Below are 24,078 nucleotides of genomic sequence, written 5' to 3'. Positions count from 1 at the left end.
TATATATAATAAAAATGTAAACTTATTAAATGGTAGGAGACTTAGTTTTATAAAGTTTATTATTGAAAGGCTTAGTTTTAGACAGTTATTTAAAATGATTTTTTTGTTTTTATTTTATGTGTATGAAGTGTTTTGCCTGCATGTATTAAGTGTACCTGTGTTAATGCAGTGCATGAGGAGGACAGAAGAGGGCATCAGGTCTTGTGAAACTGAAGTTACAGAAAGTTGCTAGCCATTGTCTTGTGGGTGCTGAGAACCAAACCTGGGTCCTTTGTAAGAGCAGCTTAACTTCTGAGTCATCTTTTCAGCCTCCCTTAAAAAATAAAAAAAAAAAAAAATTTGTGGGGCTGGAGAAATGGTTCAGTGGTTAAGAACACTGACTGTTCTTGCAGAAGACCTGGGTTCGAATCCCATGGCAGCTAACAACTGTCCATAACTCCAGTCCCAGGGGATCCATCAGCCTCTTCTGACCTCTGCGGACATTTTCGACATGGGTGCACTTACCTACATGCAGGCGTGACACTCATACATATAAAATAAAAATAATAAATAAAATATTTACAAAAAGAAAGTTTATTATTTTTAAGTGTTTGCATATATTGCCTGCATGTGTGTAAATGCACTCCGTCATGCAATGCTGGTGGTGGTCAGAAGAGAGCATTGAATCCCCTGGAACTGGAGTATAGATGGTTGATGGTTGTTAGCCTCTATGTGGGTGTTGGGAATCAAACCCCGGATTCTCTGCAAGAGCAGTCAGTGCTCTTAACTGCTGAATCATATCTCCAGCCCCTAAAATTTTTTTTAGCTCAAGTAAGTTTTACAGTACCTTGAAACTTATTCCAATTATGTCCTAATCTATGATTCTAATCGATAGTTTTCAAAGTTGTCAGAAGCACTTAAAATTTTAGAAAAAATTCACTTGTCTAGAATCAGAAATACTAGTCATACAATTTTCTAATTGACTGACAAACTGCATTTTTACTATTTTTCTCATAAAAAAATTGATCCTAGTACAATTAAAAACTAGTGTAATCTCCTGGTTATTTATTTTTTCTTTTTTTATGCTCAAGGGCAATTTTTTTTAGCATTTAAAAGGGAAACCCCAGGGCAGACAAACTAAATCTCAGCAGCTACCTAGAGGAGGAAAATGGAGGTCGGCCATGAGGTAGCCACACGATGGGGAACGGTCTTTAGAGAAAGATAAGGAAGCCCAAAGGGTTAGGGAAAGCATGCTAAGAAGAACATAGGTAAAAAAAATCTGTGGTTTCACTTGCCAAAGTTTTACTGAGCTAAACTCAACTCCTGTTTTAAAATTATTAAATGAGTAATTCAGAAATAAACGATTCTTTTTAAAATATATTTCATTTATTATCTTTATTTTATGTGTATGAGTGTATTGCCTGCATGCAGGTGTGTGTACCCGTGTTGTGCAATGCCCACGGAAGACAGAAGAGGCTGTTGGATCCCCTGGAACTGGAGTTATCAACAGTTGTTAGCTACCATGTGGGTGCTGGGATTCGAACCTGGGTCTTCTGCAAGAACAACCAGTGTTTCTCTCCAGTCCCAGAAATAAACAATTCTTAAATTTAAATTTCAAGTCATTCTGCATAGCATGATGAAATCTTGTCCAGACCTCAAGATACGAGCCATACCTTGTTTAGTATAACCAGGCTGTACTGGGGTATGTGTAGGAAAAAACACTAAGGACAGGGTTTGGTACCATCTACAACTTTGGGAAACCACTTGGAGGGGTGACTCCTTATTTCTGTTTTCAAATTACAAATGCATATGTTTATTTTATTTATTTTTAAAATCTTATTTAAAATGCATGTTTATGTGACAGTGATGCATTTAAAAAGTAGAACATACATTGAATAAAATTTATAATAATAAAAATACATGAGTTGTTAAGCTTTTGGAATTTAAAATAAATGAATATGTTTCCAATTAATAATAACACATTAAAGAAAATAGACTGTCACTTTAATGATAATTTCCAACATTTGCTTTATTAGAACACTTTTATATTAGTCATTAACGAGTCCTTATACTCACAAAGTTTTCATACTCTGCAGCAGGTGAATACTGGTTACAGAACTGTTGGGAAGTAATTTGTGTGAGTTTAAGAGTTATGAAGCACAGGAAGCCTCTGGCTTGCTCGCTCGCTCAAGGTTACCTAGCTGAGAACAAAGGTGACAGATGCCCTGTGCCTGGGTGGTGTCTTCTGAGCCCCAAACACTACTTTTCTAGTGCACTCAGTGCCAGAGAATTTCTTGTGCATAATTCTTTTTTTCTGTCTTGAGTTTTAAAGGAAAAAGAAAAATCTATTTTATTGATTGTATGTTCAGTTTGATTATTGTTTGTCTTTTTGAGACAAGCTCTCTGTAGCCCCAGCTGGCCTGGAACTTGCTAGGTAGACCAGGCTGGCCTTGATCTCACAGAGATCCACCTGCCTCTGCCTCCTGAGTGCTGGGATTAAAGGCGTGTGTCACCATGCCCGGCTTATAGCAATTTATTTTTTTTATTATAATAAATATTAAATATTTCAATATTAATATTTTAATAATAAATAAAAATTTAAAATTTTATTTTATAGTGACAAAAGAGAATAAATTACAAAATTGAAGAAATTAACAGGGCCAGTCCAGATCAGCTGGGACTACAGGGAGACCCTGCATCAAAAAAATCTCCCCAAAACCCACAACATGTCTTAGCTGTGCCATTTTCATCACAGCTCTATCAGCACTATCATGTTGATTCTTACTTACTGGTTTTGCCTATGAAATGTTTATATATATATTTTAAATTTTATTATTTTTACTTTATGTATATGCATGTATTGCCTGCATGTAGGTAAATACACCCGTGTCATGCAATGCCCGCAGAGGTTAGAAGAGGCTGATGGATCCCCTGGAACTGGAGTTACAGACAGTTGTTAGCTGCCATGTGGACACTGGGATTCGAACCCAGGTCTTCTGCAAGAACAGCCAGTGTTCTTAGCCATTTCTCCAGCCCCGATGTTTGTAGTTTTAAAAAATATTTTATTTATTTTTTTGTTTATTAGTTATTTTTTTATTTTTTATTTTTTTGATCTTTCTGAGACAGGGTCTCCCTTTAACCCCAGCTGGCCTGGAACTCACTGTGTAGACCAGGCTGGCCTCAAACTCACAGAGATCCACCTGCCTCTGCCTCCCAAGTGCTGGATTTAAGGTGTGTGCCACCACATCTGGCCTTTATTTATTATTTTTATTTTGTGTGTTTAAGTGCCTTGCCTCCACCTATGTCATGCAATGCCCATGGAGGTCTGAAGAGAGTGTCGGATTCCCTGAAATGGGATGGTTGTTGGCAGCCATGTGGGTGCTGGGAATCAAACCCAGGTACTCTGGATGAATAGCCAGTGCTCCTAACCACTGAGCAATCTCTCCAGCCCCCTAAAATGTTTGTAGTTACTTTTGATTTCTAGCAAAGGTAAAGTTATTTCTATATACTTTTTAACAATCTATAGATCCTATCTACTTTCGTGTGTGTTTTTTTTTTTTTTTTTTGAAGTACAGGGAAGAATAATACCCTAGAACTTAAAAAATAAATTGTATGTATGTATTCATGTTTGTGTCTATGTAGCTACATGTGCTTGGCCATGCATGTGGAGGCCAGAAGACAACCTCAGTGTCGTTCCTTGGACATCATCTACCTTATGTTTCAAGACAGGGTTTCTTCACTGACCTCAAACTCCTCTAACAGCTGGGCTTGTTGGTCAGTGAGCTACAGGGATCCATCTATTGCTGCCTATCCACACACATACCACCACACCTGACTTTTTCTTTTAAATGTCTGTTCTCAGACTTGACCTTGGGTCTTTATGCTTCCCAAGGCAAGTACTTCCGTACTTCCTCAGCCCCTAGGAGCTTACAAAGGTTGTGGAAGTTAAATTTATCCCTCTTATTATTATTATGATTATGTGTGGGTGGGAGGGTGGGGTGGTCCTAGGGGTTGAATCCAGGGCCTCATGGATACCCTGTGAGCACTCTACCACTGAACCACATCATAAGTCCTTATTTCCTTCTTTTCTGTTAAAGTACCTTTAAGAGAAGTTGAGGATACAGATTTTGATGGGAAGAAATCTCCTTTGGAGACACCAGCACCTCGACGGTTTGCTCCTGTACCTGTTTCAAGAGATGAAAAAATATCAAAGAGGGAAGACCCTATAGAAGAAAAAGAAAATATGGAACTGTCAGGTTATAGAGGTGAGACACCAATTAGAATTAGTATCCACTTTTGTTATTAGTTTTCTTTAAATCTTTTTTTGACTTATTTACTTTTATCTTATATATGTATGAGTGTTTTGCCTGCATGTATATAAGTATACCATGTGCATGCAATGCATGTAGAAGTTAGATTGATCCACTGGAACTGGGATTACAGAAGTTGTTAGCTGCCATGTGGGTACTGGGAATTGAATCCGGGTTCTCTGCGGGAGCAGCCAATGCTCTTAATGGCTGAGCCCTCTCTCTAACCCCTAGTTGTTTTTCTTGTTACTGTGACCAAATACCTGAGCAGAAGCAACTTAAGGAATGGTGGGTTTGTTGTAGCTCATGGTGTAAGAAGGGATCCTGGGAAGGCATGGTGGGAGGAGCATGATGGTTGCTTGCCTGTTTGGTCACAGTGAATCTGCAGTCAGGAAGCTACAAGCAGACAGGAAGTGCAGTGAGGCTATAAAACCTCAGAGCCTGTTCCTAGTGATCCACTCTTTCTAGCAAGGCTCTACTTTGTATATTTCCTGCATGCATGTGAGTGCACTTGGTTGTGCAATGCCGCAGAGGTCAGAAGAGGGCTTTGAATTCCCCTGGAACTGGAATTAAAGATGGTTCGTGGCTGCTGTGTGGGTGCTGGGAATCAAACCCAGATCCTCTGCAAGAGCAGTCAGTGTTCTTAACTGCTGAGCTATCTCTCCAGCCCCTATATTGGTTTTAGGTATGAATTTCAGTAAAACTCAGGAAAATTAACATTTATCACCATGTTCAACTGGAAAAAGTGCTAAGGTATGAACCTAATAAAACACAAGACCTCTGTTATGGGAAATAATAGTATACTACAGAGCCTTAAAACCTTGCCATTTTAGTAGAAGTAAGTGAAAATACTAAGCTTTAGACCTTTATTCTTGAAATCATTTAAATGCATTCAAGCTAAGTTTTAAGAATTTAGAAAATGAAGCCAGGCATGGTGATGCATGTCTTTAATCCCAGCACTCAGGAGGCAGAGGCAGGTGGATCTCTGTGAGATTGAGGACAGCATGGTCCACATAGACAGCTCTGGGCCAGCTGGGGCTACAGGGAGACCCTGTCTTAAAAGACCAAAAAAAAAAAACAAAAAACAAAAAGCAAGGCTAATAGGAACATCCAGTTATTCAGTTATTGTTGGGAAGAAGCAAACTTCGTTTTTATGAATTTATTAAAGTAGTTCAATTTGATGATATTTGTGATGATAAAAACGTTACTGTCTCATATAGAGATAAACTTAACCTTTTTAACCTATATAATTGAAAATTTTGAACCTATAGTTTTTTGTTGTTTTCATTTTTGTTTTCTGAAACAGGGTCTCCTGTCGGATCGCTCTCCGACAGGTACGGCACAGGGAGAGAGGCCAGGACCAGCCTGTGTTCCTCTCTTAGGGGCTGAGTGGGATGGTGAGTCGGGAGTCTTGTCGAGACAGGAACTCACTTTATTGCGTCAGGCATTACCTTATATAGTTTAATCAAAAAGGGGTGTGGAAAAGGGGAGGGCAAAGGTGTATGTCATCTGGGGCAATGGCAGTGAGCCACTGGGAATTGGCCCAGACAGCTGTGATTAGGGAGAGGCAGTCTGAGGTTGGGCCCTGCTGAGTCACCTCCACAAGGAAGTGACCGGCCAGAGACAGGTCGCCAAACTTTAATCAGGCTCAGGAAGTTACAATAGGCCTCGTCATAAGTTATGCCACAATTATGAGGGTCCCAGAGACCCAACAGTCTCCCTGTAGCTCCAGCTGGCCTGGAACTCACTATGTAGACCAGGCTGGTCCCAATCTCACAAGAGATCTACCTGCCTCTATCTCCCAAGTGCTGATATTAAAGATGTGTATCACCACATCTGGCACAACTATAGTTTTCTTTTTTTTTTTTACAATTGTTGCTTTTATGGGATTAGGGGGTGAATATTTCATTTTACTTGACAAGTGTATTTATGTCTGCATTTTTGTCTCAGTGTATTTTTATTTATTTTTTTTTTTTTGTCTTTTTTTGAGACAGGGTCTCCCTGTAGCCCCAGCTGTCCTGGAACTCACTATGTAGACCAGGCTGGCCTTGAACTCACGGAGATCTGCCTGCCTCTGCCTCCCAAGTGCTGGGATTAAAGGCATGCACCACCACGCACGGCTTGTCTCAGTGTATTTTAAGGGGCAATAATTGAATCCCATAGGCTTGGTAATTTATAATGAAAGAGATTTGGCTCACTATTCTGGAAGTTCAATGGCATATGTTTGTATGAAAAGCTTGGTTTTATAGCACAGTCACTCCCTTGATAACCCACCAGTCCACTCAGGAGGAAAGAATCCAAATGACCCAATTACACTAGGAAGGCTCTCCCTTTCGAATACCATTAATATGTGACTTTGAGGATTGCATTTCCAACACAGAATTTAGTGAACACATGCAAAAACCATAGCAGTTATGGAGTGAATTGGAGAATCATGACAAGAGTGGTCATTCAGGCTAGTGTGCAAATGCACTTGAGATGGAGTTACGAAGGTGTAAACTAGTATTTATGTGGAGGTGACTCTGTTTCTTCTGTTATAGGAAATGTAAGACTGCTGGAACAAATACTGAATAGTAACGATTCTTTAACAAGAAAAAGTGAATCATCAGACATAACCTCACTAACCAGGTCAAAAATGGGATGGAATTCTGAGAAAAGAGAGAGGTAAAAGCAGGAGACTGAAACAAAGCTGGACTGGAAAGGGCTTTGTTTAGAGTTCTAAATTTCTTTCAGGAATTTAATGTTGACACTGCTTTTGAAAATCTTTGCTTATTTACTGTTTTCTGTTTATGTTTTATGTGTATGAGTGTATTGCCTGCATGTATGTGAGTGCACCCGTGTTTTACAATGCCATGGTCAGAAGAGGGCTTTGGATTCCCTTGGAACTGGAGTTAATGATGGTTCTTAGCTGCCATGTGGGTGCTGGGAATCGAACCCAAGTCCTCTGCAAGACCAGTCAGTGCTCTTAACCGCTGAGCCATCTCTCCAGCCCCTTTATGTGTATGAGTGTATTGCCTGCATGTATGTGAGTGCACCCGTGTTTTACAATGCCATGGTCAGAAGAGGGCTTTGGATTCCCTTGGAACTGGAGTTAATGATGGTTCTTAGCTGCCATGTGGGTGCTGGGAATCGAACCCAAGTCCTCTGCAAGACCAGTCAGTGCTCTTAACCGCTGAGCCATCTCTCCAGCCCCGATATGTAGATTTATATGAAGGTAGGCCTGGAGAAAGTAGGTTGAGGGTGTAGAATAAACAGTGTTAACCCTGAGAATGATGATCCATGAAGTTAAGTGATGGATGTATGAAAGTTCAATTGTGCTCTATCTCTACTGTTGTATATTTAAAATTTTGCATAATTTTTTTGGGGGGCCTTGTGGTACAGCTTAATGATAGTAGAGTGCTTGCCAGGTGTGTACAAGGCCCTGGCTTAAATCCTCAGCCATGAAAAAACATTCTTTTAAATCAAGTAAAACTAGGGCAGAAGTGATGACTTAATGGTTAAGAGCATTGGCTACTCATCCAGAGGATGGGCGTTCAGTTCCCAGAACCCATATATTGGCTAACAACTGTCATTAACTCCAGTTCCAGGGGATCCGATGCCCTCTTCTGGTCTCCATGGGCATTGCAAACAAGAGTGCACTTGTATACATGCAGGCTAAACTCTCATACACATAAAACAAAAAAACTTTTAAAAACTAAATAAACCTGAGCCAGGTGTGGTGGTGCATGCCTGTAGTCCCAGCACTTGGGAGGCAGAGGCAGGCAGATCTCTGTGAGTTCAAGGCCAGCCTGGTCTACATAGTGAGTTCCAGGCCATCTGGGGCTACAGGGAGACCCTGTCTCAAAAAGACCAAAAAAAACCCTAAATAAACCTTGGCCATGATAATTACATTTAACTTTAATGTGAGGAAAACTTTAAAAGGCCACAATTTGAGTACTTTTATTTGGAAATGTTGTGCAGTTTAAATTTTTTTACATTAATGTAAGTCTTACTTTTGTCATGTTGCTGTGTGGTTTCTGTACGTCTTGCGACTTTTTACTTTATTATCCTCCATTACTGCCTTTTTTCCTATTACCTATTTTTTAGTATACCATTTTCATTTATTTGTTGGTTCCTTTGCTACATTTTTTGTTGTTTTTTTCCTCAGAATATTTTACATTTTATTTTATGAGTATGAGTATGAGTATATTGCCTGCATGTATGTAAGTGTATGCGTGTTGTGCAATGCCCTTAGAGGTCTTAACTGCTGAGCCACTTCTCCAGTTCCTGTTGTTTTTCTTTTCTTTTCTAATGTATTATTTATTATTTTTTTATGTGTATGAGTATATTGCCTGCATGTATGTGAGTGTACCTGTGTTGTGCAATGTCATGGAGGTCAGAAGAGGGCTTTGGATTCCCTGGAACTGGAGTTAAGGATGGTTCGTAGCTGCCATGTGGGTGCTGGGAATCGAACCCGGGTTCTCTGCAAGAGCAGTCAGTGCTCTTAACCACTGAGCCATCTCTCCAGCCCCCCTGTTGTTTTTCTAATGGATGCCCCAGCAATTGCAATTGACATACTAATTTAAAATTATCTGGTTCAGGTTGATATTCATTTAATTTCAACACATTAAACATTGTTAATCCTTTCTGCTATTATGAACAGGTACTGTTTTTATACATTATGAGACCAACCAGCTGAGACCAACTTGACAGCTATATACAGCTGTCTTTAAAAATAGATAGAAAAACTTACAAAGCACAGATATTTATGTTTGCCATTATAGTTTACCTTTGTCAGTACTGTTTATTTCTTTAAATAGATTCATGTTAGAGTCTAGTGTCTTTTTCTTTCACCATGAAGGACTTTCATTGGTATCTCTTGCAGGTTTTGCTCACTTAACAATGAATTCTATTGATTTTTGTTTATGTAGGATGGTCTTTAACTTACTTATGTTTTTGCTTGAACAGAAATTATTTTTTCACATTAGTAGAAGCTGCAAGTTCCAAGAAGAAGGTGAAATAGGGCTACCCCCTTCTATGGTGTCTTCCCTCGACTTGCAGATGACTTCCCTTCTGTGCTTACAGGTGTTTGGTGTCCTCTCAAAGGATAGTTTTCTAGTACTTTTGGTTGACATTTTTTCTTTCAGTGTGTTGTGCATTCATTGCATCCTGGATAGTTACTGGAGAGAATCCAGCTGTTAATCTTCTTAAGGATTTTTTTGTATATAATGAGTCATTTTCTTTTGCTACTCTTAAGATTTTCTCTTTGTCTTCAGCTTGTGTGTGTGTGTGTGTGTGTGTGTGTGTGTGTGTGTTTGTGGCTGCATGTGTGATGTGTCTAAGAATGGATGTGCTTTTTTGAATTTTTAATTTTTTATTGAATTTTTGTGTAGTTAATACAGAACATCTTTTTAAATTTTTATTTATATTTATTTTATATGTATGAGTGTTATGCCTGCCTATGCGTAAGTGCACCTGTGTCACGCAATGCCCGTGGAAGCCAGAAGAGGGCATCTGATCCTCTGGAACTGGAGTTGTGGATCGTTGTTAACCACTATATGGGTGCTGGGATTGAACCTGGATCTTCTGCAAGAACAGCCAGTACTCTTAACCACTGAGCCATCTCTCCAGCCCCCACACAGAACATCTTAATCAACTTTATACCACCTTTCCCCAGTGGCACCTACTTGTAGTCCCCTCCCCCTGACCCACTGGAATTCATACATTCTGTCATTTGTGTTAAGGCCTATCATGTCAAGTTAGTGTCCCCAGACGTCCCTTAGTGCAAGTTCATCCACTGAGTTCTAGTCAGCCTATCTAGAGTCCCTCCCTTTAAGAAGATCAGCTCTTCCTCATCCAGCAGTAATCAGCTGCCAATAATTCTTTGACGGAGATTAGGGCCTGTTGTTCATTTCCACAGTTCTGTCCTGGGTTTTTGTCTGCTTGAGTTTTCATGGGTCTTGTGCATGCTGACACCATTGCTGTAGGTTCATAAGAGAAGGGTCCCAAGAGCCTGTAGGACTATTTCTATATGGTCATGTACCTTCTCCCTGGCTCTTACACTCTTTCAGCCCTGTATGGATAGATTTTAATATAGGAATCCTGTCCAAGGACCCACACTCTGAGGACTTTTATTCTTTATGTTTTAGCCATTTGTGACCTTGTGCATTCCTGGCCCTCTGTTGCATCAGGAAGCTTCATTGATGAGAATTGAAAGATGCATTAGTGTTCTCTTTATCCCTTGTTCTATATTCTGTGAGCCTTAGGTGTGGAGGTTGCATCTTAGATGTGCCACTTAGGCTTGGGCAGGTCACAATCTCTGTGTATAGTTACTGGTGAGACTCCAGCTGTTAATCTTATTGACTATCTGGGGTCTTTTGTGCTTCCATATGAATTTTAGGATTTTTTTTTCTAATTCTGTGACGTATACCATGGGCATTTTGATTGGGATTGCATTGAATCTATATATTGCTTTTGGGAGGATGGTTATTTTCACAACATTAATTCTTTAATATTTCACCAATTAATTCCATGGGCATGGGAGGTCCTTCCATCTTCTGTTGTCTTCCTCAATTTCTTTCTTTAAAGATTTAAAATTTTTGTTGTAGAGATCTTTGATATTTTGGTCAGGTTTATTCCAAGAATTTCTTTTTTTATCGTAAATGGGAAGGTTTCCCTGTACTCTTTCTCCAATTGCTTGTTATTGGTATACAGAAAGGCTACTGATTTTTGTCAATTAATTTTGTAACCTTCCACTTTACTGAAAGTGTTAATCAACGCTAGGAGTTTCCAGTGGAATTTTTGGGATTTCTTAGGTATCGTATCATATCATCAGCAAAAAAGGGATAATTTGACCTCTTCTTTTCCAATTAGTACTCCTTTAATTTCCTTCTCTTTTCTTCTTGCTCTAGCAAGAGTTTCAAGCACTATACTAAAAAGGAGTGGAGATAGTGGACATCCTTGTCTGGGTCCTAATTTTAATGGGAGTGCTTCTAGTTTTTTTTACATTTAGAATGATGCTGGCTGTGAGTTTATTGTATATAGCTTTGACTATGTGAGGTATTTTCCCTCCAATTCAATTCCCTTAGAACTTTTATCATGAATCCATGCTGAATTTTGTCAAAGGCCTTTTCTGCATCTATTGATATGACCATGTGATTTTTGTCTTTGAGTACATTTAGATGATTTATGACGTTTATTGACTTGCATATATTGAACCATCCCTGCATCTCTGGAATAAAGCCTGCTTGATCATGGTGGATGATCTTTTTGATGTGTGGCTGTATGCTGTTTCCCTTTCTTCCCCCAAACAGTTCTTCCTTCCACTTTCCACTTTCATCATATATTCCATCTTTGTCTCCCTTCTTCCCTTCCCAGATCTTTTCCTTTTTTCTCACGGTTCCCTTTCTACTCTCCTCTCTCTCTCTCTCTCTCTCTCTCTCTCTCTCTCTCTCTCTCTCTCACACACACACACACACAGGCATACACACATACACACACGTACACATGTACATACACATACACATAGACATAGATATACATATACACAATTAAAAATTTTCATATGAGAAAGTATGTCTTATTTGTCTTTCTGAGCATGGCTTATTTTACTTAGCATAATGGTCTCTAGTTAATAATGGCTATCTGGAGGGGCTGGAGAGATGGCTCAGTGGTTAAGAACACTGGCTGCTCTTTTAGAGGATCTGGGTTTAATTGTCAGCACACACGTGGCAGCTAACAACCATCCGTAACTCCATTCCAGGTGATTCCACACTCTCTTCTGACCTCTGTGGGCAATGCCATGCAGCTTGCTCTCCTGACTCACAGTCAGCTAATTTTCTTTAATAAGTTCTTGGCTTGTTGCAAGGCTTTCGTTAATTTCTAGAGTTCTGCAAACAGTTGGTGTTGATGAATTTTGTTGGTGTTGTCATGGCTCTGTGGAGTTGCAGATTTTAAGAGTTTTTCCTCCACTCTTCTCTGAAGTGCTCCTTGTATCTTGTAAACAAGACCTTTCTCTGCTCTTTTCCTGCTGCACTTAAATATTTTGGATCAAATTTTTTTTCTTGTGATTTTCTGTGTTTGTTGTATTTTAGTACGATGTCATTTAGCAATATATACCTAAGAATGTATTGTATTCATGTATCAAATACTTACTGAATTTATACTAATTTTTCTTCCCATCTTTTGTAGCACCGAGACTCTCCCTTCACAGAGATTTCCTTCCTATGAAGAGTTAGGAGCAGCTAATGTAATGACACAGAAGCATGATGGTGTTGTTCATGGTCTTGGTTTAAAGAAGAAAGAAAGAAATGGCACATTCCAGGTATGGTGGGAATTAAAAAGTTGATGATTCTTAAGGTTTGAATTATGAAAGAAGGACTGGGGATTAGCTCAGTGGATAGAGTACTTGCCTAGCATTCATGAAGCTCTGGCTTTATTCTCCAGCACTGCATAAACCTGGGCATGCTGGTGCACACCTGTAATCTCAGCACTAGGGAGGTAGAGGCAGGAGAATCAGAAACTCAAGGTTATCCTGGCCTACATAGGGAATTTGAATGCAACCTGGGCTACATAAGACCCTGTCTCAAAAGACTAAACAAAAAATATGAAGGAATAAAAAAGTCATCAAGACAGAATTCAGAAGGGTGAAGGTAAAGCACTGAAAAAGATGTTAGTCAAATATGTTTCCTTTACAAAAAAATTTCAGAAGCCTTTACTAAGCCTTTACTAAGTGATTTCCACTTTCAGTTCTTGCTACATGGCCATTTCTGGCTCTCTACTTCTTTTTCTATTGTTGTGGGGTGCTTCACCAGAGAAGATCACTCAGACAAAGTTTTGCTGAATGAAGGTCGTTACTGGCCAGGGCTACTACACAAGGGTGTTGGAACCCAGGTGTGTAGCACTAAGCCATCTCTAGGGTAAGCTTTTATACAGAGAAACTGTACCCAGGGGTGAAAAGTTTAAGTTCCCAAGCTTATAGGTGGAGAGCCCCGTTAACAATGTCTATTCTATTAAGTAACAATTGCTATTTTGCAGAAGCCAGTCAAGCATAACCTACAGAAGCCATAAATCTGCAGTTAGCAGGTACACTCTGGGACACTGTGACCTGTTCCCAAGACAACTGTGGTCTAGCTGACATGTGTTCCCATACCCTGGGCCAACTGCCTGATAATTCAGAGACTAGACTCAGCCTAAACCTAAACATGGCATAGCTATGGTCAAGAAGGTGCCCTATTACACATATATATGTGTGTGTGTGTGTGTGTGTGTGTGTGTGTGTACATGTGTAAATATTTGTGCACATGAGTGTACTGCCCACAAAGGCCAGAGGAGATTGTCAGATCACCTGGAACTAGAATCATAGGTGGTTGTAAGTTACCAAATGTGTGTGCTGGGAATCAAACTAGGGTTCTCTACAAGATCAGTGTGCATTCTTAACCACTGTGCCATCTCTCCAGCCACTCTTTTAGTTTTGTACCTGGGTACAGCTATCCTCCTGTTTCTTGCCTCCTGGGTGCAGGAATCATCGCAGTGGGCCACTACACCTGGTCTTGACTTTCCAATTTGTAGTGGACAGTAAGAAAGAAAGGGAGATCTGCTTTGGATTAAAGATTTATTTTTATTTTTTGTTTACGTATTTATGTGTGTCTTTATACATGTATGCCACATGTGTGTGGGTGCCTGTAGAGTCCAGAAGAGGGCATTGGTTCCTATTGTGAGCTGCCCAGTATGGGTGTTGGGAACTGAACTTAGGTCTTCTGGAAGAACAGCAAGAACTCTCTTTTTTCAATACAAGTCAATCTTTATTGAAAACTGCAGTATTACTATGTAACAATTCCTGTCATAAGATTCTTTGATGGATTTTAAATCCAAGCTCATCTACTAATCAGATTGCATAAAAAATTAAAATAGTGTGAATTTACACCTAATAGAACTAGCTCAAGATGAACTCTCTGTGCATTCATTTGTATTGGTGTAAGTTCAGCGAAGAGACCAGGGCTGCCTTTAACACCAGAAGACAATGCTGACTTAAGCTTAAGCAGCAAACAGTCTTAACCATGAGCCATCTTTCCAGCCCTCTTCTTTGGATTATAATAACCAGTGAGAGTTTAGCATGGTGAAGTTTCTGTCTTTTTTTTTTCTTTTAAGCCAAAACAATCTCCAATTATCTTGAGGCTTTCAAATCTTCCACAGAATTCTGTTAAGCTTCAGACAGCTGATACAAAATCTGTGTTGAAAGATGCTGAGAAGATTTTGAGAGGTGTACAAAATAATAAAAAAGTACTAGAAGAAAACTTGGAAGCAATTATTCATGCAAAAGATGGAGCTGCTATGTATTCATTTATCAACGCCTTATCCAATAGGTAAGGCAGGATGTGGCATCACAAAGTTACTATGAAGCTGTCAGTTCTACTTTCTTAGTTTCTTTTTCTAAGCTCTCACTTTGCTTGTGCTTTCATATTTAGAAAAGACCCCTTATTGCCTTTGAAGATGTGGAAATACTGCTTCTTACCACTGACTGTTGTTTTTCATTACATTTTTCCCTCTTTTTTTTTTTTTTGAGACAGGGTCTCTCTGTAGCCCCAGCTGACCTGGAACTTGCTGTATAGACCAGGCTGGCCTTGAACTCACAGATATCCACCTTCCTCTGCCTCCTGAGAGTTGGGACTAAATGCATGTGCCACCATGCCTAGCCGCCGCCTTTTTTTTTTTTTTTTTTTAATTATTTTATTTGTGTGAGTGTTTTGCCTGCATGCAAGTACACTGTGTGCATGCAGTGCCTGCCGAGACCAGAAGAAAGCATTGTTTCCCCTGGAACTGGAGTGAGGAATGGTTGGTAGCCACCACGTGAGTGTTCGGAACTGAACCTGGGTCTCTGGAAGAGCAGTCAGTGCTCTTAACCACTGAGCCATCTCTCCAGCTCATATTGCCCTCTTACTGATACTTAATTTCTTTTAGTTCTTTTCAAACATTTTTTCCTTCAAACATTTAATGAAAACTAATACCATTACTTTTTCTTTTTTTAATGAAGGATGTTGGGTTACAAAGTAGATTTAAATCTAGAAAAGACATTCATATCTGATCCTTCTCAATACTTTAAGGCTAATTTAAGAAAGTTTCTTTTTCTCTTTTGTAGGGAGATGTCAGAGAAAATTAGAATTAGAAAGAAAGTAGATGAGTGGATTAAAATCATTTCAGCAGAAATTCAGGTATGTTTTGTAAAAAGAACTGAAATTAAATTAATTCTTAGAATACAACATAAATTTCAGCTTATTAGTATGGTTGTTCTTAAAATAGTCCTTACATATAAGTTTACTTATAATCCTTTTTTGGGGGGGCGGGGCTTCTTTTTGAGACAGGATCTGTCTCCCTGTAGCCACAGCTGGCCTGAAACTATGTAGACCAGGCTGGCCTTGATCTCACAGAGATCTACCTGCTTCTGCCTCCATAGTGCTGGGATTAAAGGTGTCTGCCATCACTCTCAGCTCTTATAATTCTTTTCCCCCCACTTTTTTCAGTACTGGAGATTGAACCTAGGGCTACTCTCATGGTAGGCAGTGCTCTACCACTAAGTTGATCCTTTACCTGCTTTTTAGGTTTTTTTTTTTTTCCCCACTAAATTTCCCAGGCTGGCCTAAAGGATAGGGTACATCTTCAGATGTCAAAAAGTCTGGGAGTTATTTTTCCTAGGTGATCAGTAATAGGGAGTGCTTTAAAATTTTATGTATTTGAAGGCACAGAACGAGACATGCCAACCTGTTATTTTTATCTCAGAATGCAAGGTGATTTTTTTTCCCTAAGGTGTGCTTTCATGTTTACTCACAGTGGTAGGGAGGTAAAATGTCAGCTCTGCTTCTGCAGCAGCAAACATGGAATATATATCTTAAACTTTGTTGCGTAGAGATGTGTATCTCTAATGCAGTTATAAAGAATTTATACTTGTCACTATATAACTCACCAGAAAAAAAAGTTGAAGTAAGAGTCAAAAGACTGGGAATCCAGTTCTGACTCTATAGCCAACTGGCAATATGTGTCCCTTGACCACTATTAATCCTGTGTGAAATGTTTGTTTTAATTTTCAAATAACTTCAATTTACAAATTTTCATTTCAGAGTTTTATTACAAATGACTTGCTTGTTTTGAAATTTTTTTTTTATGTTTGTATTTCTAAAGTTACTAAATTCATATGATTCAAACATCAAAAGGTATGAAAATGCTTTTAACACCTCTCTCCTCCCTGTCCATCTCCTGTTCCCCATACTCCATAAAATACTAGTCTTTCTAGTTTTAGGCTTGCTTTCTTTATTGAGATAGGATGTCTCTGTGCAGCCCAGGGGGCCTTCACCTGGAGCTCTTCCTCCTGGAATTATAAGTGTGTACAACAGTGCCTTGTGTCTTCCTAGGTTTTGGTTTATTCTTCCAGAGAAATAGTTTTTTCATGTCGTAAGCTAATGTCCTTTATGTTATTTTATTTATTTATTTATTTATTTATTTATTTTTAATTAATTTATTATTTTTTTTAAATTTTTTTTTATTTTCCAGGCAGCAGCTCAGAAACAGCCTCTGGATTTCAGCAGTGTAACTCAGATGGCACGTTGGGCCATCAGCGCTCAATGTCCTTTACTTTTAAAGCATTTTAAATTACTATATGATACTTACATAAACAACAAAAATAAATGCCAATGTTTTCTAGTGTGAAAATTTTTCTGTTTATATTGGTTTTAAGTAATTTTAATCTTGGTTACCTTAGGAAGAACTTACAAGAAAAGATTATGAACAAGAGAGATTTGATCTGAAGAGTCAAAGGACCAGGAAAGCTCAGAGTCTGAGTAGAGCTATTAAAACCAACACACAAGACACACCTGTGAACAAATCTATAATTCCAAGGCAGCATTCTCAAAAACAAATACAGGAGCGTTTTAGAAGTCCACCTATAAGGAGCGTGCCTGCCTCAACTTCACAGAAAGAGAAGAAAGAGGTAAGATCTTAGTCTCATCTGTGGCATAAATGTTGCATTGTGCTGATCATTTCCTTAAAGACACAAATAATGAAGTGAATGTGAAGACGTTTTTAAAATATGAAGAACTATATAAACATAAACTAGGCGCATACACCTCTGACTATTTAAGACTTGGACCTATAATGTGAAAGCCCACGAAATCCGTACGTTCATCTAAAACCTCATTCTTAGTTGTTTTTTTTTTTTCTTTTGTGTTTTGCTTTTTTGTTAAGAAATAGGGTCTTATTTTGTTGCCCAAGTTATCCTCAAACTCCTGAACTCAGACAGAATTCCTGCCTTAACCTCCCAAGTAGCTTTGTGACAGGCACACAACATTATGTCCAACTTTATTTATTTATTTGTTATTTTTATTTTATGTGTATGAGTATATTGCCTACATGTAGGTAGATGTACCAATGTCATCCAATGCCTGTAGAGGTCAAAAGAGGGCATCAGATTCCCTCGAACTGGAGTTATAGATGGTTGTTAGCCACCATCTGTGGGTGCTGGGAATTGAACCCAGGTCCTCTGCAAGAGCATTCAGTACTCTTAACTGCTAGCCATCTCTCCAGCCAGCTTTATTTAAAAATTTAAAAAAATTTGTTGAGAATTTCAAACATGAATATTATATTTGCATTATTTCCACCTTTCCTAGTCCCCCTCCAACTCCTCCTGTGTCTCCCCCTCACAGTTTCTTGTCTTCTTTGATTATTGTTATACACACACACATAGACATTTATAAATATACATCTATAGATATAATGCTCTGAATCCATTCAGTGGTACTAGTGTGTACCTGTGTTTAGGGATGCCCATTTTTGATTAGATAGTCTCTCAGAGAGCTAGTCCCTGGAGAAAACCGATTCTCTCTCCTTCAGCCTTCATTGATTGCCTTTAGTTCATTATCTGGAGGTGGGACCCTGTGAAATGTCCCTCATTCAAACTGACATGTCCACTGGTTTTGTCATTATGCAGATCTTGTTAGACCACCACACTGTGGAGATTTCAGTGGTGTAACTTCCCCATCATGTTTATAATGCATTAACTACCAGCTGAGGTCTTGCCCCCCCTTACATTCTTTTTACCCCCTCTTCCATGATGTCGCCTGAGCCTTGGGTGTAGAGGTTGCATTGTAGATATGTCACTTAGGGCTGCATGCCCAGCTCTAGAGCTCATACTTACACTCACAGTATTCAGTTACACTAGGTGTATCTAAAGACTGTCTAGATATCTGTTATTAGTAAAAATTCATGTTACTCAAAAGTGTGTTCGTCTTTGTGTTTATTTTAAATTTAATAAATTATTTTTAATTCCTTGTGAGCTCAAAGCATGGTGCTAGATACTTGGAGAGGAATTTTCCATCTCAGGTATTTTTTTTTTCCCCAACTGCTCTAACTGTGCTTTTTCTTTAAATGTTAAGCATAGATTGTTGAGCAGAGTAGTAAAGAATCTAAAGAATCTAATTCAGTGCTTGGCACTTAGTGCTTAATAATGCTGTCTTTCTGTGACATTTTGATTATGGAGTCAGGAGTTACAAAGTCATTTAAAGACTAAGTTTATTATATTTTATTGTATTTAAATATAATACATGTGTAAAGTGTATTTAAATGTTGCTTTGGTGTTGAACATATACTTAGTAATGTAAAAACTTTCATGTTTCCTAGGTGGGTGATTTACTATTTTCATAGTGAGGTTGATATTTTTTGTGTACTTAGGGGCTTTTGAAATCAACCACAGTTAAACAAGATGAGGCTTACATGTTACAAGTATATGGGAAGCCCGTTTATCAAGGCCACCGCAGCACTCTTAAAAAAGGACCTTATCTCAGATTCAGTTCTCCATCTCCTAAGATCAGACCACAGAGACCCAAAGTGATAGAACGAGTTAAAGGTAAGGAGCCTGTTTTTTTTTTTTAACCACATTATTTCTAGTATCAGCTTAATATGTAATATTTTCTCGTTTGCTTTTTAAAAAATAATTATACATGCAGTTCAATTTATAATGCATAGGAGTGGAAGAAGAAATAGACCAGAAAGTCAAGATTACATCTGCTATTTACTGTTGCAAAGTGTATATGGATACTTTTGCAGTTTTGTTTATTACCAAAAACTCTTAGATAGCAAAGATGACAACTTTTTATTGCTTTTTTTCCCCCCACACATTCAGGATTTTTATTTAAATTTCTAGCAGACAGCTTATCCTTGCCCCTCACCCTTTCCTGCAAGTTAGTGTGACAATTCTCCATAACAAACTACTTAAAGAGAAGCAGTCAAAATGGAACAAAGTAGCAAAATCAAAACAAAACAAAAGGAAAAGAACAAAACAGAAAACAAAGTACTGCTGCATTAAAACCAACACTTACCAACAATACCCAAATAAACAGGCACTCTCTGTTGATCTACGGAACAGTGTTTATGGTGCAGGCAGAGCCATGGTCTGTCGATTCCTCAAGCTGGATGGTGGAGGCTCATTCCTCACGTTGTCCAGAGACTCTGGATCGGGGACTCTAGGGTCTTGAAATCCCAATTGTCATGGTTCCATCAATGCCAGAAATGCAAAATTTAGACAATCTTGTGTGTCCACCTTATAAATAGACACTTGAGTGATGCTTTCCTGGAGCAGTGTCTCTGTCCTGGTTGTGGTCCTCTTGCCCTTGTTGCACAAGAACCCCATGGGGACAGGATGTGCCGGATGCTCTTTTCTGGAATGTCTAGCTTGGAGATAAAGGTAAAGCAGCCACAGCTATAGTTAAAGAGCATTGGGCAGAAGTTGTGGTCAACAGCGAGACAAATGACACACTCAGGAGTGGCAGGACTCAATTTTCAGAGTTGAGACCTGCATGCTGCTCAAAGCTTCAGGAACCAACACGGTGCTGTCATGGCTGACCTAGGCCAGGCATTCCCACTGGTAGAGAAGCTGACCACATGCACCCAGCCTCTAGTGCTGCTTCCCCCAAACTCAGACCTCAGCTGACCAAAAGACATTTTGCTGTCCCAGGGGTTGCTGACTGGCTTTTCATCCACTTCTTTTATGTAGGCAGAGAACAGTCTGCATTTGAAATCCCATGAGCCTTCAGCCAGCAAAACATTGTTGGGATGCCAGTCCAAGCTAAAGGCAGTGGAACTTTTTAATGTGCCTGCTTACCTACCAGTCATTTTTAGACTTGAAGTAACAAACAGATATGATCTGGGCTTCACTCCTCATAGCAAACTTGTTACCTAGTGGGACCTCTTCACAAAAGTGACTCTGGGATTAACCCTTAGGATCACCAGGATTGGCTTCCAGATGCCGTCTTTCTGATCCCAGATGTAGGCCCCCATAAGTGAGATTCAGTCACTCTTAGGTGCCCAGTCAATATCTGCAATGTGTCAGATGGCTCCTTGAGTTCATGTCCTTTTACCTGCTGCTTCAGTTCTTGTAGATGTGCACTTTGTGATCTTCTGGCTAAGGGTTTATAGTGTGAGTCCAGTTCCAGGTGTGGCAGGTGACTGGCTCTAGTTGAAATGCTTTGTGGCTTTTTTATACAATTAAAACGTTTTCATTTCTCACTATGTGTTTTGACTCGTGTCAACCATTTCATAGGTATTTGAATAGAACTTAGTAAAATATTGAGTCTGTTAATTTTGGGTACATTTTTCAAGTTTCTCAGCTTATAGCTTAGAAATCCATAGCTTTGTTAACAATATAATTAGTGGATATCAACCCATTTTCCTTTCTTATCCCTTCTAGAAGTTAGAGCTGTGGCAGTTGCTTTAGTTTCCTTTCCTTTGTAATTATTAGTTGATCATGTTGGATATCAGGCTATCTACAAACCCTTACTATTTTTGTAAGCCATTTAACTGTGAATGTATTTACCATAATGTTTTCTCTTAGATATTGGAGAATTATTGTTAAAATTATATTTGGGATTTTGAAAGCTTTCCAACATAGTATCTTAAGATTTAAAACACTTCTAGATCCTCAAATAACTTAAAAAATTCTTATTTATGTATGTGTATGTGCCTTCATGAGCTTATGCTTACTACATGTGTACTTATGTCCATGGGAGCCAGAGGGTGTCACATCCTCTGGAGCTGGAGTTATAGTACATTGTGATCTGGGTTCTGGGAACCAAACTTAGGTCCCCTTTCTGAAAGAAGAGTAAACATTTTTAACTCCTGGGCCATCTCTCCAGCCCCACACCCCCAATAACTTTGCTGTTACCCTTTTAAGGTAAAAGTGAATGAGAGCCTATGCACATAATGATTGACCATAGCCTTGATACCTGCTGTTTTTCCTCTCTGTAGAGGAAAAGAAATTAATCTTTTCCTTAAGAGATAATCAGATTTTTGTTTTGTTTTATTTACATATTGTTTTTTGTTAAATATTTATTTTTATTTATATGTATGTGTTTTTATATGCCACATATGTGTGGGTGCCTGAGGAGGCCAAAATAGGGTATCAGATCCCCTGGATAGGTGGTTGTGAGCTGCCTAATGTGGGTGCTAGGAACCTAACAGGTTCTTTGAGAAAACAGCAAGTGCTCTAAACTGCTTGGCACTGAGCCTATCTCTCCAGCCCTGTTTTTTTGAGACAGGGTCTCCCTATAGCCCCAGCTAGCCTGGAACTTGCTTTGTAGACCAGGCTGCGCTGAATTTCATAGAGCTCCACCTACCTCTGCCTCCTGAGTGCTGGCATTAAAGGTATGCATGACTACACCCATCTCTCTCTCTCTCTCTTTTTTTTTTTTAAAGATATGATCTTGCTATTGTAGCACTGGCCAGGCTAGAACTCATGGCAGTCTTCCTGCCCCAGACTCCTGAGTGCTGGGTCACTATGCCTGGCAGATTAAGTTTTTAATAATTTAGAATATAATGTCTATGTAAATTGACATACTAGGGATAAAAATATATATATAATATTAGCTAGTGTAAAATTTAAATAACTATAGAATTAGATTAACTGTTCATAATTTCAAAGAATAAGGCTGGTTATTCAGAATTATGACATAAATGTAGATATAATGAGAGAATGGGGGAAGAATACTATTCCAAAAAGTGGTCATTAACCTTTTATATTATGGGGAAAAATTAATGAGTTTAAAGATAACACTGAGGCACATCTAGGTAAACAAACCTGACTTAATAGGCCTTAACATATATGATAGACTGCATGAAATCCAGTGGGGGCGGGCAGATAAGGATACAGATAGGGGAGGGGTTTAAATATGATTAAGATGTAATGTGCAAAAATTTGATAAAAATATGCGTTGGGAAAAAGAGATAGCTGAATATTCTTCAGAATCTTGATTCATTTTTCTAATCACCCTGTCTGTTATGTCACAGTAACTACACAAGTTCATAATCTCAGGGGCAGGCAAATGATGGTCTGTAAGTGACTGTGCTTCTGTATCATGAAAACAGCCACCAAACAAATGAGCATGGCTTTTTTTATTAGTAAAGCTCTATCTGAACATAGCTGTGCCCATTCATTTAGTGATGGCTGCTTTCATGACACAATAGCAGAGCTGAGTAGTTGAAGCCAAGAATACATGGCCACTAAGACCCAAGTGATTGCCATCGGGCCAGTTAGCAAGTTCACTAAACTCTGGTCTATATGGTATTTCTATTTGCAAACCCTATAGCCTTATTAAATTGAATGAAATCTTGCCATGAGGATGAGTTGTATTTCCAGGTAGATAGATAGTAGACATTCAATTTTTATTTATTTTATCATACATACTATATATATGTAATATGCATATATATATATATACATATATATATATATATATATATATATATATAAGTTCCAGCTGGCCTGGAACTTGCTATGTAGATCAGGCTGGCCTCTATTTCATAAAGATTCACCTGCCTCTGCCTCTAGAGCACTGGGATTAAAGGGTTGCACCACCACACCTGGCTCAAATAATATTTTCAAATATCTGCCACTGATGATTCTTACAGGCACTAAAGTCAAGTCAGCAAGAACACAAACTGAATTTTATGCAGTCAAACCTATGAAGATGGATTCTAAAATTCAGCAGCCCATTATTACACTACCTCCTGGTGATCAGCAATATTTGTTCAGCCCAAGTAGAGAAATGCCTACTATTTCGGGTACCCTGGAAGGTCATCTGATTCCTATGGCAATTCTTCTAGGTAAGAACCAGAAAAATATATGGGAGAAGTATTTTAATTATTTATTTATTAGTATTTTTTTTATGTCTATGAGGTTTTGCCTGTGTGTATGTAAGTGTAACTGTGTCATATAATGCCCACAGAGGGCAGAAGAGGGTTTTGGATCCTCTGGAACTGGAGTTAGAGGTGGTTGTTAGCCTCGATATGGGTGCTTGGGAACTGAACCCAGATCCTTTGCTAGATAGCCAGTGCTCTTAACCACTGAGCCATCTCTCCAGCCCCAAATTGGGGGAGTTTTCCTTATGAATAGTAACAGAACTTATAAAATGGTACTGACAGTCAGTTACCTACTGGTTGTTCTATGTGTTACTTGTATGTGGGGAGGGTTTCAGAATGTAGTTTATACTATGTAATAGCAATCTTGGAAACCCTAAAGTCTTCCTATAATATTGCTCACAGGAACTCTTCTTTTGGTACATTGCTGTAGTTGAAATAATTAATATGTCATTGACATACATAATTCAAGAAGTAGCCAGATGTAGTGGCACATGTATTTAATCCCAGCACTTAGGAGGTAGAGGCAGGTGGAGCTCTGTGAGTTCAAGCCCAACCTGATCTACATAATGAGCTCCAGGCCAGCAAGAGATACATTAGTGAGACCTATTTTTTTTTGAATAATTTATTTTTTATTCCA

At 38.8% G+C, this 24,078-nt stretch overlaps 1 protein-coding gene, 1 non-coding gene and 1 pseudogene across 5 annotated transcripts in view; 1 reads left to right on the top strand and 2 right to left on the bottom strand.

The window, feature by feature from the left end:
- The window catches only part of Kiaa0586 (KIAA0586 ortholog), a 124,921-nt gene that overhangs the window by 13,534 nt on the left and 87,309 nt on the right, over positions 1 to 24,078 (top strand). For 2 of the 4 annotated variants that reach the window (XR_003850519.1, XM_008839510.3), the window contains exons 8-15: positions 4,077 to 4,244; positions 6,827 to 6,950; positions 12,456 to 12,588; positions 14,415 to 14,629; positions 15,403 to 15,475; positions 17,017 to 17,244; positions 18,981 to 19,155; positions 23,211 to 23,405. Coding sequence is in view for 3 of the 4 variants with exons in the window: in XM_008839510.3 (XP_008837732.1) it covers positions 4,077 to 4,244; positions 6,827 to 6,950; positions 12,456 to 12,588; positions 14,415 to 14,629; positions 15,403 to 15,475; positions 17,017 to 17,244; positions 18,981 to 19,155; positions 23,211 to 23,405 (1,311 nt within the window). In the remaining variant the exon portion in view is untranslated. The remainder of the gene's footprint in view (positions 1 to 4,076; positions 4,245 to 6,826; positions 6,951 to 12,455; positions 12,589 to 14,414; positions 14,630 to 15,402; positions 15,476 to 17,016; positions 17,245 to 18,980; positions 19,156 to 23,210; positions 23,406 to 24,078) is intronic. The other 2 variants (XM_029566669.1, XM_029566670.1) reach the window with 2 other exon arrangements.
- LOC115071443 lies at positions 16,813 to 16,879 on the bottom strand. Its single transcript, XR_003850531.1, has one exon. It is a non-coding gene; the product is annotated as a small nucleolar RNA SNORD95 (small nucleolar RNA).
- Positions 19,740 to 22,824, bottom strand: LOC103739250 (annotated as a pseudogene).

Source organism: Nannospalax galili, unplaced genomic scaffold (genome assembly GCF_000622305.1).
Source record: "Nannospalax galili isolate Female #2095 unplaced genomic scaffold, S.galili_v1.0 scaffold336, whole genome shotgun sequence".
NCBI lineage: Eukaryota > Metazoa > Chordata > Mammalia > Rodentia > Spalacidae > Nannospalax > Nannospalax galili.
Note: the sequence above shows the minus strand (reverse complement) of the source record. Positions and strands in the feature narration are given on the sequence as shown.